Raw genomic sequence first — 15,216 nt, 5'->3', positions numbered from 1 at the left:
ACTTGTAGCACAGAGTTCTGAACTCGGAAAACTTGCTGAAGAAGTGGCGTGGCCTAGTGGAAAGAGCATGTGCCTGGGTGTCAGAGGACCTGGGTTTTAATCCCAACTCCATCACTTGTCTGCTGTGTGACCTTGGTCAAGTCACTTAACTTCTCTGTGCCTGTTTCCTTACTATCAAGACTGTGAGCTCTGTTTGGGGTAGGGACTATGTCCAACATGATTATCTTGTATCATCCCTAGTGCTTAGAACAATGCTTGAAATATAGTAAAAGCATAACCAATACCACATTATCATTATCATCATTACCCTGTGGTAGTGGATCTAGAGAATCCAGGTCACAAGAGACAGCAGGCATCTTTACTCCCCTGGGGTTGGATGAAGGGATGGATGGATGCTTCCTTGTAGGGCCAAAAACACACCGTATCATTCACAGTCCTCAATTTAGGCCTTTTCTTCCTCTCCCATCAATAAAGTTACACACCTATCATCAGTCACCTCTAATACTGGGGAAGCAGAAAACTGAGTAGCCCTCTCTACTGGATATATGTGTATGGGGTTATGCACACATTTCTGGCTTTGCCATGATTCTCTAAGAGACCAAAGAAGAGATGATCAAAAACCTCTGTTCCTCTCACTGGATCATCAGGAAAATGGCCCCTGCCACTGAAAGGTACTGGGGAGGCAGTACTTTTAGTGGAAAGAGCATGGGACTGGGAGTCAGAGGACCCCTGGGTTCTAATCTTATCTAATCCAACATTTGTCTGCTGTGTGACCTTGGGCAAGTCACTTAACTTCTGTGTGCCTCAGCTTCCTCACCTGTGAAATAGGGATTAAATACTTTCCCTCCTACTTTGACTATGAGCCCCATGGGGACAAGGACTGAGTCCAACCTGATTAGAAGAGTGCTCGGCGCTTAGAACAGTGCTCAGCGCTAGAACAGTGCTTCGCACATAGTAAGCGCTTAACAAATGCCATCATTATCATTATTATTTTGTCCACCCCATCACTTACTACAGTGCTTGGCACATAGTAGGTGCTTAACAAGTGCCATTAAAAAAAAAAAAAAACAAACTAAAAAAACCCAGCATCTAGAAAGCCTTCCCAAAATTATAAGTGACTGCAAATCTCACCATGGAAATGACCTTGCGGATATCTTGTCAACAATGGGGAAGAGAAATGGATGGGGAAAGGTGGAGGAAAAGGAAGAGAGGACTGGCTGGGCTCCATTCATTCTAAAAAAAAGAAACCCAAGTCTTCTACGTCCAAGCCTGGAGTCAAAGCTTTGCACTTACCATTTTCAACTCATTTTGTAATTGATGATTCAAGCTCACAGTCTCTTCCACCTGAGCTTCTAAAAACACAATCTTGTCTTCCTTCATGCATAGTGTTGATTTTAGTGAGGATTCATTTCTGCTCTCCAGAAACTTATGTTTTCTGAAATAAGGATTCAGCTGTGTTAGATTGTGAATCAGTAGTTTCAATGGGAGAATTCTCTCCCCATTTCCCCTTCACAGCCTTCACCTGTCAGCATTTCCCTCCATCCACTTGTTTGTTTTTCTTCACCATGGTGAAGTATTTAACCTGGGTAAAATGAAGTCGGTGGCAGGGCCTCTGCTCATCCAATTAAATACGTTAGATGATGATTGAAATTAATAGCTCATGTGGTGAAAATATGCATGTTTCTATCAGCACATGATAGGCTGAATCCCCCCACTCTCTCAAAATGAGATGGACTCTCTGACAGGTAGTTTTACACAGAGCAAAACACAAAATTTTATCTGCTCTGCTCTTGGCATGTCATGTTAGAAAAACAAAGCGGGTTGGAAGGAAGAGGATCTGTCCTCATGATCGTTGACTCAGGGAGCTTTTCTGCTGCCCGGTTAATGACAGCCATAATCATTTCAATTTTAAAAATCCAATCAATCACCAGGAAATACATTGGCAGAGCATTTTCAATGGGCAACACCAAAGCACAGCGGACTGCCCAATTTGGGGAAGGGCTTCAGAGAGCACTGTTACAGAAGTTAATTTCCTCACTTGTTATCGTTACTGTTATCATCCTCCAACAGCAGTTCTTTGTCCAATCCAAACTTCTCCAGCTCCTGGCTCAGTTTGTCTAGTTCACTGGACAGTTGTTGGGTCTTTAGCTTCTCAAGGACCAAGTCCTGTAATAAGTCATAGATTAACCACATGCTGAGTATGATTACAATTATTCAGAACAGCAGAGACTAACCTCCTCAAAACCCTTTAAAAATACAGCAAAAATCCACACAAAAACACACACTCTAGCATTAGACTCAAACTCATTAACACTGTCCATTAACACTGCAGGTGAAATTTAAGTTGCCATTATCTCTGATATTACCTCCCAAAGGCAACCTAAACATTCTTTCTATTTTTTTTAATGGTATTTGTTAAGCAGTTACTATGTGCCAGATACTGTACTAAGAGCTGGGGTAGATATTAGCTAATCAGGTTGGACACATCTATTTCCCACATGGGGCTCACAGTCTTAATCCTCACTGTACAGATGAGGTAACTGAAGCTCACAGAAGTTAAGTGACTTGACCAAGGTCACACAGCAGACAAGTGGCAGTGTCAGAATTAGAACCCAGGTTCCCTGACTCCTGGGCCCAAGCTGTTTCCATAAGGTCACGCTCCTTTCCAACGCTGCTTTCAAATGGCTAGCTTCTCTATCGTCTCTCTATTTTGTGATTTATCCAGGCAAGAATAAATGGGATACTCAGCACAACACTGATCTACCGTAGTTCTACTTTTCTTTCTTAAACACACATTACCTTTGAATATATAGAACACATTATTTTGTTGAACAGCAGAAATATAATTTTCCCTCTAGATGTAAGCTTATTGTGGACAGGAAACATGTCTACCAATTCTGTTGTATTGTACTCTCCCAAGCACTTAGTATAGTGCTCTGCACACAGTAAGCTCTCAATAAATGCTATTGATTGACTGATCTTTTTAATTTAGTTGGGACCTAAATCTCATTGCCTTTTCCCACCTTCTGAATGCTCCCAGCCAGCTTCATCTCCTGGAAATGGCAATCCACTGTAAAACTACTAATCAATCATATTAATCATCCTAAGTGGATTTCTGGCACCTGGCCTCCTGCACCTAGCCTTTTAGCAGCCCCACCCACAACAGCATGAGACAGGAGCCTTGAGTGCCACTAGCCCACTATGCAACCTTGGCCAATTCACTTCATTCTCTGTATATCAGTTCCTCACCTGTAAAATGGGGGTAAGATAGACAGTGGTGAGCCTCATGTGGGACAGGGAATGAGACCAAGCTGATAGCCTTGCATGAGTCCCTACGCTTAGCACAAAATAAGCACCCAATAACTCCCATCATTAGGGTCACCATCCCTGGAGCAGGCTCTTCTGAGAGAAGTGACTGAAACAGCCCCCAGTCCTCAGGCCTTCAGCCAGCTTACCTCTCTCAGGGTGGTTAGTGTGCGTGTGTGAATGGTAACTTGCTTGACCAGGTCTTTATTGTCCTTTTCCAGCTCTTTCAGCCTGCTAGTGGAATCCCTAAAATGAGCAATTTCTTTTTCTAGTGTTTTGTTTTCCTTCTCGGCGGTGGCCAGTTTGACTGTGTTGTCATCCAAAATGGCATCCTTGAGCTCCACCTGTTGCCAGAGTCGTTTGGCTTCCTTCTCCAGCGTCTTTTTCTCTTTCTCCAGCTGGCCCACCTCCTGCTCCAGCACTTTCTTCTCCTTCTCAAATCTTTCAAGCTGCTTGTTGGTCATCTTCAGCTCCTCAAAACTTCTCTGCAGGACCTGGTTTTCTGCTTCCAATTCCCCAAGCTCTCGCTCCAGGTCCTGAGTCTTCTTGTTGCTGTTCTCCACGATTTGCTGAAGCCTCAGATTTTCTGTGCTCAGGCTCTGGTAGCTCAGCTCCAACCTGTCTGACTTCTTGCTCAAGGTTTTCAACAGTTCCACGTTTTTCCTGAGCTCTTCCTTCTCCCTCTCAAGTTCTTTGTTTTCAGCTTCTATCTGGGCCATCTTGGTACTCGTGAAACGCATAGCCTCCACCATCTTGCGCAGCTCCAAGTTTTCTTCGTCCAGCTGCCTGTTGTCATGCTCCAAGCCCTCGAGTCGTACAGAGACATTCTGCAATGTGTCTAGTGATTTCCGCAGCTTCCTATTCTCCACTTCCAGGCCCCCGTTTTCCTGCTCCAGGGCATCTACCTTCTCTGTGATGATTTTCATGGAGGTGACTTTCTTGGTCAGCTTCTCGTTTTCTCGTTCTAGCCGGTGAAGCTCCTTCTCTATTTCCTCGACCCGCTCCACTTTTTCTTTCGCTTGCTCAAAGTCCTTGAGCAGCTGCTTCTTTTCAAACTCTGCCTTACTGAGCTTGCTGCTCGTCTCAGTCACCGTTTCGTGGAGGGCTTTGTTTTCTTTCTCAATGCCTTTCACACGAGCCTCGTTGCTGACCTGGGATCGTTCTCTCAGGGACCAAACCACTTGATTGAGGTGGTCCTTCTCTTGTTCCAGGTCTTTTATCTGGGAGAAAACACACCAGAACAAGAGTGAATATCAATCAATGGCACTCATTAATAATAATAATAATAATGGCATCTGTTAAGCTCTTACTATGTGCCAAGCACTGTTCTAAGCACTGGGGGAGATACAAGGTAATCAGGTTGACCCATGTGGGGCTCACATTCTTAATCCCCATTTTACAGATGAGGAAACTGAGGCACAAAGAAGTTAAATGACTTGCCCAAAGTCACACAGCTAAGTGCCAGAACCGGGATTAGAACCCATGACCTCTGACTCCAAAGCCCAGGCTCTTTCCACTGAGCCATGATTACTGTGTGCAGAGCACTAAGAGCTTAATGAATAATGCTGCACTCAGTGCGACTTGAAAGTCACAGGTGAGCCAGGGGCACAAAACTTTGGACCTGTTTTACCAACCCGCAGGAGCAGATCTGGCTTCCTGAGCTTGGAGCCTGAGGCCAAGGAGCCAGGACTCCCCTTGGCCACCAGGCCTCTGGGGGCTACAGGAGGCCTCCTGCTGTCCAGATGAGGCCCCTCCTCTCTCCAGAGTACAGCTAGTGGAAGGTGGGCCATAGCCCACTTTTCCAAAGGTTGGGATGCGGCAGCAGTTGGTAACTCAGGAATATTTGCCTAGAGCAGTGAGGTACCCATGCTCTGGGCCCTTCAAACACACCCAGGTCTCCTAGAACCTAGAGTTGTGCTCTTGCAAGTCCTCGCATTTAGGAAAACTCTGGCTGGTGAATGGCCCTGTACCAATGCCATGTGCACACAGGTGGTTTCTGCCCATAACGTGGCAAGCTGAGCACAGATTTTCCTCTGCTTTTCCTCCCCTCCCCATTGCCCCTACTCCCTCCCTCTGTTCTACTCCCCTCCCCGCCCCACAGCACTTGTGTGTATATGTATATATTTATTATTCTATTTATTTTATTAATGATGTGTATATATCTATAATTATATTTATTTATGTTGATGCTATTGATGCCTACTTGTTTTGTTTTGTTGTCTGTCTCCCCTATTCTAGGCTGTGAGCCCATTGTTGGGTAGGGATTGTCCCTATTTGTGACCAAATTGTACTTTCCAAGTGCTTAGTACAGTGCGCTGCACACAGTAAGCACTCAATAAATATGATTTAATGAAATGGGCCCAGACTGTGGGAGAATATTCCCTATTTCATTTATTAAGGCATATGTTAAGTTGCACATAGTAAGCGCTCAATAAATACGATTGATTGATTGATTAAGCACTTGTGTGTCAAGCACTGTTCTAAGCACTGAAATAGATACAAATTAATTGGGACAGACACAGTCCCTGCCCTATAAGGGGCACACAGCCTGAGAAGGAGAACAGGCAGCGAATCCCCATTTAACAGATGAGGAAACTGAGGCACTGGGAAGATATGACCTGCTCAGAGTCACACAGGAAGTAATTGGCAGAGTCAGGATTAGAACCTAGGTCCTCTGACTCCCAGGCCCATGCTCTTTCCAACTTCCCTTTTAGCCCTTTTTTTTAAAAAAACAAATGGCATTTGTTAAACACTGACCACATGCCAGACACTGTACTAAGCGCTGGGATAAATGCAAGCTAATCAGATTTTTTTTTAATTTGGCATTTGTTAAGCATTTACTATGTGCCAGGCACTGTACTAAGCACTGGGGTAAATACAAGCTAATCAGGTCGGACCCAGTCTATGACCTACATGGGGCTCACAGTTTTAACCCCTATTTTTCAGATGAGGTAACTAAGGCGCAGAGAAGTTCATTCATTCAATCGTATTTATTGAGCGCTTACTGTGTGCAGAGTACTGTATTAAGCGCTTGAAGTTAAGTGACTTGCCTAAAGTCACACAGCAGACAAGTGGTGGTGCTGGGTCTTCTGACTCCCAGGCTTGAGTTCTTACCACTAGGCCACATTGGAAAAAAAATATGGGTAGAATTAAGTGTTACGTTAAGATGATACATTACTGTTGATACATTTATTGTTTAGTTCAACTTGCTTTCATGGTATTCTCATGACATTCTTCTGTGCTATGGGTTCCCTCCCTCTATTCAGATCTTAAGTCCCTTGGGAACTAGGAATGTACCTGATCTTATTTACTCAGGGCTTAGTACAATGCCTTGCACATAAGAAGTGCAGAATCAATGTGAGCAGTAATAGAAATAACTCCCATGTGCTTTTCAGGGGGATGAAGGAGGTGATTCACATACCTGTCTGTCCTTATCAGCTCTCACAGCCTCCATGTCACCTTGCAGGTGCTCCTTCTCTTTGATCAGTTCCTCGCTTAAGGTCTCCAAATCCTGGTTGCTCTGTTTCTCTCTTTCAAGCTGGCTTTGCAACTTTTCAATCTGCACACCAAAACAAAACCCTCAGGTCAAGAGTAACACTTCTTCAGCTCCCTTCTTCAATGCCTGCGGAATGATGCAACTGATGGCTGGAAGAGCCTGAAAATGGGTAGCCCTTCCAGTGTGTATTCCCTAGGGATGGGTAAAGCATTCTGCCCAAGGGAAAATCTCAATAAATGCCAGTGAATGAACACATCAAGATGGTGTTGGATTCTGGCTTTTTTGTACCAGGCCTGGATCTGAATCATAGCACCGTGCCTTCCACCTCACTGTATCTCAGGGCTGGAGACAGGGCATCAGTGGTTTCTACTTCAAATCTGAAGAACAACTACACATGTTAATTTGTTTTTTTCCCAGTAGAACCAAAGTAATTTGCCTATGCGCCCTATGTGTGACCGGAACTGTATCCAACTTGATTACCTTGTATCTATCGCAGTGCTTAAACAGTGCCTGGCACCTAATAAGTACTTCACAATACCACAATTATTATTATCATCATCATTGTTATTATTATTATTATTATTATTATTATTATTATTATTATTATTATTAAAGCTCTGTGCACTGCACACTTTTTGCTACCAAAGAGAGTATCCTGGTACTTCAATTTGAAAACAAACCCTACTTCCTCTTAAAGCTCAGCCTGACTCATCTCCTGCCTCAGCATAGTGTAGTTCAGGAACAGAGTTAAGTGGTGGCCAGAACGTGCTGATCCACGTTGTAGGAAGTCTCAATCAAAGCCATTCCAGTGCATTTAAAAAGATAAGCTTAGACCACACAAGGCTCAGCTCTCTTAGAAAGTGAGAGTGAAATCTGATTGTGCAGAGGTAATTTTTCATACTGGCCACTTCCCACAGACCAAGAACTGCTCTTTGCCGATTACCTCCTCTTGTTTTTTCCACACTGTTGCCCTATGACTACCCCACTAACATGCCACCTTGGAATCCTTCTTCTGCCCGAAGAAACAAGAATTGGTGTCCTGTGCAGGCAACAGGACACCTTTAGTTTGACTCTTCCCTAGAGGTCTACTCCTGTATTGTGATATTGTTAAGCACTTTCTATATGCCATGCACTGTACAAAGCACTGGGGTTGATACAGATCAGATACAGTCCCTATCCCATATAGGGTTCACAGTCCAAGTAAGAAGGAGAACAGATATTGGATCTCCATTTACAGATGAGGAACCTGAAGCACAGAGAAGTGAAGTGACTTTCCCAAGGTTATATGGCAGGCTAGGGACAGAGCCAGGATTAGAACCCAGGCCCTCTGACTCCCAGGCATATGCTCAGTCCACTAGACCACTCTGCTCCACAAGCTGGTCCCGTTCTCTAGTCTGAGACCAGGACATACTCAGAATTGACCACAGTCCAGTAAACATAAAAGAAAAAAGTCACCCATCTGCAGCCACTAGTGGTCCTGGCCCAGCAAAGTTTCCAGGTTCAGCCCTGAATCCCCAAGTCTAGAGGACTTCTTCAGTCTCTTTTAATTCTATCACTGTCAGATTTCCCCAGCCCAGGGACATGGACAACACCTGGGCTCCAGGTAGAGCTCAGGCCAAGCTGGTACAGGCCTTGTTCATCTCTTCCTCTCCCTCAGCCCTGGGCCACCCAACCCTGCAATTTTCTACATGGAGAGCACACATGAACTGCGCCTAGGGCGGAGCTTGCAGTCAGCTGACCAGCCAATCTGAGCCGTTTCTTTTCCTAGAGAGAACGAGAGCAATGCTGGCAAATGCCCAAGTGCAACACATCTACAGTTGAAAGAATACAAGCAATTGCATGCAGGGTAAGGGTATGCTGGGGGTTTGTCTTCAGCTGTTCAAATGGCACCAGTCCCCTGGTCCCAACGGCAACTATCTGCCCGACATTTTATACCCATGGCTTGCCATGAGAAATGAGCAAAAGCTGAACCTGATGTCTGTGACATACTCACAGGGTGTAAGGGATGGCAAAGAAACTCCTGTTCATGAGTTTTTTTATAGTAATGAATCTATGACTAGTATTGATTGAGCACCTCTGTGCGGAGCACTGTACTGGGCACTTGGGAGAGTTTGAGAGAATTATAGATAAAAGGCCTGCCCTTGAGGAATTTACAATATAGTGGAAGAGACAGACACTAAAATACAAGACAGAAAGGAGGAAGGAGGAGAAGGGGCATGTACATTAGTTAGTGCCTAAATAATAGGGCATGGAAGATCTATCCATAAATGCTATGGGAGGTTGTGAATATTTGGGCACAGTGTTCGACCTGATTAATTTGTATCTAACCCAGTATTTAAACAGTGCTTGACACACTATAAGCGCTTAACAAATACAGTATCATTATTAGGTAGTACAGAAGCAGCATGGTGTAGTGGAGAGAGCAAGGGGCTGGGGGTCAGAAGGACCTGGTTTTCTAATACTGGTTCTGCTGCTTGTGTGCTGTGTGTTCTTGGGCAAGTCAATTAACTTCTCTGTGCCTCAGTTGCCTCATCTGTAAAATACGGATTAAGACTGTGAGCCCCATATGGGACAGGGAGTGTGGCCAGCTTGTATCTACCCCAGCAATTAGTAAGTTTGGTGCCTGGCACGTAGTAATCACTTAAATGTCATTAAAAAAGTGCTAGAAGAAGTAGGGGAAGGGATTGTAGAAATTAACTGGGAAGACCTCCTGGAGGGGATGGGATAAGATAGGATGTGAAGGAAAGAGCTTTGGTCTGCCTAATATACAGCATACCCATGATGCCTATCAAGGTGTGTGTATTATATTGCAAGTTCTACTTAATATGAGATTCATCAGGAACGTGACCCCCATCTTACAGAAGAGATGGAGGTACTCAGAAAACTGGGTCCTCCAAAGAGGTAGATTTTCTAGATTTTCTAGCCTGTATCAGAGCCACAGAGACTATTCTCTACCCCTTAAAAGGGTATGGAGTACCTGAAGCAGAAGGCGAACGAAAAGGCAACCTTCATGAAGTTCCTTACAACCCTTAAAAACTGATAGGGACACAGTGGCACCTCAATCCATAGTCCTAAACCCAAGACTAGATTCCAAATGAGTCACATGCAGGTGGCTTGTTTAGCATGGAAATCCCCTTAAGGAGTTTAGAGTGAGCTGGCCCAGGGGCTGAAGGCTTCCTCCTTGGCTTGGGGAGTGTAGTCAGCACATTCATTACCAGAAATGAAAGTGAGCCCAGGGCACTGTGGTCTAGTGGCAATAGAGCAGAATGTGACTCTGGCCCCCACCCAATTGCCCATAAAAGGAAAAGCAAGCAAAAGCCACTAGCAGCAAGTAGGAAATCTGATCAATGATGAAATCATATATTGAAGCTGGCATCAGGAATAAATGAGGAGAAATAAATGTACACCAATAAGTAAATGAGAAAAATATTCACTTTTACCAAGAGCTCAGTGAAAGGAGAGACCAATGAAACAAGAGCAGGCAACGCAGAGGGGATAAAGAATTGGAGAAAATAGCTACTGTGGCTCTTGAAGTTCATCTGAATAACCTGAGCAAAACAGGATGGAAGAGATCTGTCAGAAACCTGCCAATTGCTGCTGCCTGGAGGGGCCTTGAGCCCAGCGTCACTCTAAAGAATGATATGCAGATCATAAGTCAGCACAGGTTTACTTTCCTGTGCACTCACCTACAGGAGGAAATTGTAGGTAAGAATGGCTGAGTTAAAGAGCAATCTAGTACTGATAGCTTTGGTGGCTGCCATGTGCTATATTATATGAGTCTTCTTCAATGCGGGCTTTGCCAAGCATGCATTTTCTGTGTTCTAACAGATGCAACTTGGCCTAGTGGATAGAGCATGAGCCTGGGAGTCAGAAGACCTTTGTTCTAATCTTGACTGCCATTTGTTTGTGGTGGGACCTTGGGTAAATTATTTCACTGCTCCGTGCCTCAGTTACCTCATCTGTAAAATGAAGATTAAGACTGAGAGCCCCATGTGGGACATGGACTGTGTCTAGCCTAATTAGCTTGTATCTACCACAGTGCCTAGTATTGTGCCTGGCACATAGTGCATAACGAATACCATAAAAACGAACAAAAAGAACTGAATATGTGATGGAAGTTAAAGAAACTGGGATTATTCAATCTGGAGAATAGAAAGTGGAGGGAAAGTTTTAGAGTTTTAACATAGAAGGGTGGTGACCAGCTTTTGCCCATTTCCATTAGGGATACAGACTGAAGCAGCAACCCAAGAGATCAAGAGAGACAGCTGGAAGAATTTCCTGATGGCATGAGTTTAAGCCTTAAAACTGGTAGGCAAGAAAGTTTAATAAGTGCTCAGTAAGTACTATTAATTGGTTGATTGCATTCCATGCTTCAGGAAAATTGTAAAAATGAGATGGAGTCTAACCCGTCTTGCCTTTCTCCTCTTTCAAGACTATAATTTCCTTCATAAAGCCTTTCTGGACAAGCATTTCCTATGTCTTATAACCCAAATTACTCCAGGTGCCCCATATATCTTAAGTACATGTACCCATGGAAATTAGACATCTGTTCCTGAAGTTTGTGATTCTAGATTTCTCATGTTCCTATGGAAAAGGCATGGCTCAGAGGACCTGGGTTCTAATCCTGGTTCTGCCACTTGCCTGTTTTGGGACTTTGGGCAAGCTGCTTAACTTCTCTGTGCCTCAGTTTCCTCATCTGTAAAATGGGGATTCAATACCTGTTCCCCCTCCCTCTTAGACCGTGAGCCCCATGTGAGGCTAGAACTGTATCCAACCTGCTTATCTTGTATTTACCTCAGGGCTTAATATAGTCCTTGATGCAGAGTATGCACTTAATACCAAAGTTATCATTATTATGACTAGTTGAAGTCTAAAAGTACATTTTTATGGTATTTGTTAAGTGCTTATTATATGCCAGACACTGTATGAAATGCTGAGGTACATACAAGGTAATCAGATTGGACACAGTCCATGTCCAACATAGAGCTCATGGTCTTAATTCTCGTTTTAAAGATGAGATAACCGAGGCACAGAGAAATGAAGCATTTTGCCAAAGGTCATACAGTAGGTGTGTGGTGGACCCAGAAGTACAACCCATGTCTTTTTGACTCCCAGGCCCATGTATTTATGCTTCTCCAGTCTCTCTTGGAGCTGGTTCTCCCTTCACAACGTTCCCCACAGCCCCGTAAGCACTAGTGCTCAATAATTCTTCTTGACTCACTGACTTGGTGAGGACAACAAGATCAGTGTTACCTTTTTGCCAAGCTGGTGATTTTCCTTTTCCAGTTCCACAAACTTCAGGTTGCTTTCCTCTACCATTAGGGAGACATCTCTCAGCTCCTCGATGGTATTCTGAAGACTCTGGTTCTCCTTTTCCAGCTTCAAAATGCGACTCGATGCACACTCGTTCAGCTCAAACACAAACGACTTCCTGGATGCTGAGACAGAACAGTCGGGATCAACGCATAATGTATCAACACATGGTCAGGCAGCTCCTTATTTTCATATCACAAAGGTGTGACAGACAGCATTGGGGGTCTTTATTTCAGTTTAACTTCTCAGCTCAAGAATTCATAAGGGTCACTAGCACTGTCAGCATGGGGTTAAAATGGGAGGAAACCATCTGCCCTGGATGGAGACCCAGGAACTCACTTGCAAATATTCTAAATGATGTCCTTGTGACTATAACAAAGCTGCAGTGAATCCCCTTGGTCACCATCCAGTCCTGCCCATGATAAAACAGCAATGATCAATGATATTTACTAAACTTGGTGACCGTGGTGTCATCCTCGACTCCGCTCTCTCATTCACCCCTCACATCCAAGCCGTCACCAAAACCTGCCGGTCTCAGCTCCGCAACATTGCCAAGATCCGCCCTTTCCTCTCCATCCAAACTGCTACCCTGCTCGTTCAAGCTCTCATCCTATCCCGTCTGTACTACTGCATCAGCCTCCTCTCTGATCTCCCATCCTCGTGTCTCTCCCCACTTCAATCCATACTTCATGCTGCTGCCCAGATTGTCTTTGTCCAGAAACGCTCTGGGCATGTTACTCCCCTCCTCAAAAATCTCCAGTGGCTACCAATCAATCTGCGCATCAGGCAGAAACTCCTCACCCTGGGCTTCAAGGCTCTCCACCACCTTGCCCCCTCCTACCTCACCTCCTTTCTCTCTTTCTACAGCCCACCCCGCACTCTCCGCTCCTCTGCCGCTAATCTCCTCACCGTGCCTCATTCTCGCCTGTCCCGCCATCGACCCCCGGCCCACGTCATCCCCCAGGCCTGGAATGCCCTCCCTCTGCCCATCCGCCAAGCTAGCTCTCTTCCTCCCTTCAAGGCCCTACTGAGAGCTCACCTCCTCCAGGAGGCCTTCCCAGACTGAGCCCCTTCCTTCCTCTCCCCTTCGTCCCCCTCTCCATCCCCCCCATTTTACCTCCTTCCCTTCCCCACAGCACCTGTATATATGTATATATGTTTGTACATATTTATTATTCTATTTATTTATTTATTTTACTTGTACATATCTATTCTATTTATTTTATTTTGTTAGTATGTTTGGTTTTGTTCTCTGTCTCCCCCTTTTTGACTGTGAGCTCACTGTTGGGTAGGGACTGTCTCTATATGTTGCCAACTTATATTTCCCAAGCGCTTAGTACAGTGCTCTGCACACAGTAAGCGCTCAATAAATATGATTGATTGATTGATTACTGTGCATAGAACACAGTACACAGCGCTTAGGGAAGTACACACATTCCCTGCCCACAAGAACTTAGTCTAGAGAGTCCCTTAGAATCTTCTGTAGTTTCACTAGACCTGTTTTTTTCCAAACTTTCACAACTAAATGGATTCGAATAAAATGACTGTCCTCCATTAAGTTTTCCATTAATTCAGAGAATACCAAATGCTCCATATATTCCCACTGGTGCTTAAGTAGAGCTATTTTACTAAGCTTTTAAGAATATTTTTCTCTATACATAGGAACCCTTACTAGAATACAAATGCCACAAAGATTCTAAAACATTCTGCATATCAAGGGCCCTAAAACACTGTAATAATAATTATTAAAAGTGGTGTTTGTTAAGCATTATGTGCCAAGCACTGTACTAAGTGCTGGGGTAGACACAAGATCATCAGATCCCACATGAGGCTTGCAGTCTAAGGAGGAGGGAGAATGGGTATTGAATCCCCATTTTCCAGGTGAGGGAACTGAGGCACAGAGTAGTGAAGTAATTTGCCCAAGGTCACCCAGCAAGTTGGTGGTGGAGCTGAGATGAGATCCCAGCTCTAACTCCCAGGCCTGTGCTCTTTCCACAAGGCCATGATGCTTCTCTGGAAATGGAAAACTTAATGGAGGACAATCAGTTCACTAGAATCCAATCATTTTGGGAGATGTAGCCATTAGCTGTGTAAGGCTGTACTAAGATGTAGTAGGGAAATTATTTTCAATGGCAATCAAGCTCTGTTCTAAACCTTGTCCTATGTACTCTGGTGTATAGGTGATAAAACAACTTCCTGGTGCACATCAACTTCTGTTTCATCAAGACCTTCAATCATCATCATTAATGGTACTTATTGAGCACCGTTGTGCAGAGCATAGTACTAAGCACTTGGGAGAATACAATACCACAGAGTTGGCAGACACATTCTCTACCCACAATGAGCTTACAGTCTAGAGGGGTAGAAAGGCAATAATCAGTTATAATCTGTAATTTATAGATATCTAAATAAGTGCTGCGGGGTTGAGGGTTGGGCAAATATCAAATATTCAAACATCATAGATCCATGTGCATACCCGACACAGAAGGGAGAGGGCCAGAGAAACGGGGGCTTAATCAGGGAAGGCCTCTTGGAGAAGATTCATTCACTCAATCGTATTTACTGAGCGCTTACTGTATGCAGAGCTTCTGAGTGTACAATACAACAATAAACAGACACATGAAATGAGTTATCTACCCTAGCAGGCTGTTTAAGAGAAACAAAGAAATGGACTAGAGAGTTTATGGATCACCCAACCAGTTGAGATGTCAATACACAGAAGACTGATTCTCTGGGAAATAATCAATCACTCAATTATTTTTTCAAAAAAGGGGATGGGTGGATGAAGGGTTGCACCTCCCAACCTAAACAGAAAGTATCCACACTATTTGACCTAAATTTTAAATCTTGATATGAATCCTGCCAAATGGTTCACATTTTTCCACCTGCTAAAATGGTTGTCTTCAGACAATAATGACCTCTCGGGAGAGCACCTGAGACAATTACTCTCCCACATGGCAAAGCCTTATTGAAAGCACATCTCCTCCAAGAGGCCTTCCCTGACTAAGCTTCCTCTTCTCCCACTCCCTTCTGCATTGCCCTGATCTGTAACCCTTTATTCTTCCCCCCACTCCCAGCCCCACAGCACTTATGTACATATC

General features: G+C 44.2%; 1 protein-coding gene across 4 annotated transcripts in view; it reads right to left on the bottom strand.

Moving 5' to 3' along the window:
• Positions 1 to 15,216, bottom strand: part of CCDC88C (coiled-coil domain containing 88C) — a 177,530-nt gene that overhangs the window by 40,115 nt on the left and 122,199 nt on the right. For all 4 annotated transcript variants that reach the window (XR_005452540.1, XM_038752863.1, XM_038752873.1 and 1 more), the window contains exons 13-17: positions 12,056 to 12,240; positions 6,728 to 6,865; positions 3,456 to 4,526; positions 2,039 to 2,166; positions 1,294 to 1,435 (exon numbers count right to left, since the gene is read on the bottom strand). Coding sequence is in view for 3 of the 4 variants with exons in the window: in XM_038752863.1 (XP_038608791.1) it covers positions 1,294 to 1,435; positions 2,039 to 2,166; positions 3,456 to 4,526; positions 6,728 to 6,865; positions 12,056 to 12,240 (1,664 nt within the window). In the remaining variant the exon portion in view is untranslated. The remainder of the gene's footprint in view (positions 1 to 1,293; positions 1,436 to 2,038; positions 2,167 to 3,455; positions 4,527 to 6,727; positions 6,866 to 12,055; positions 12,241 to 15,216) is intronic.

Source organism: Tachyglossus aculeatus, chromosome 1, assembly GCF_015852505.1.
Source record: "Tachyglossus aculeatus isolate mTacAcu1 chromosome 1, mTacAcu1.pri, whole genome shotgun sequence".
Taxonomy (NCBI): domain Eukaryota; kingdom Metazoa; phylum Chordata; class Mammalia; order Monotremata; family Tachyglossidae; genus Tachyglossus; species Tachyglossus aculeatus.
This window is presented reverse-complemented; position numbering and strand designations above follow the sequence as displayed.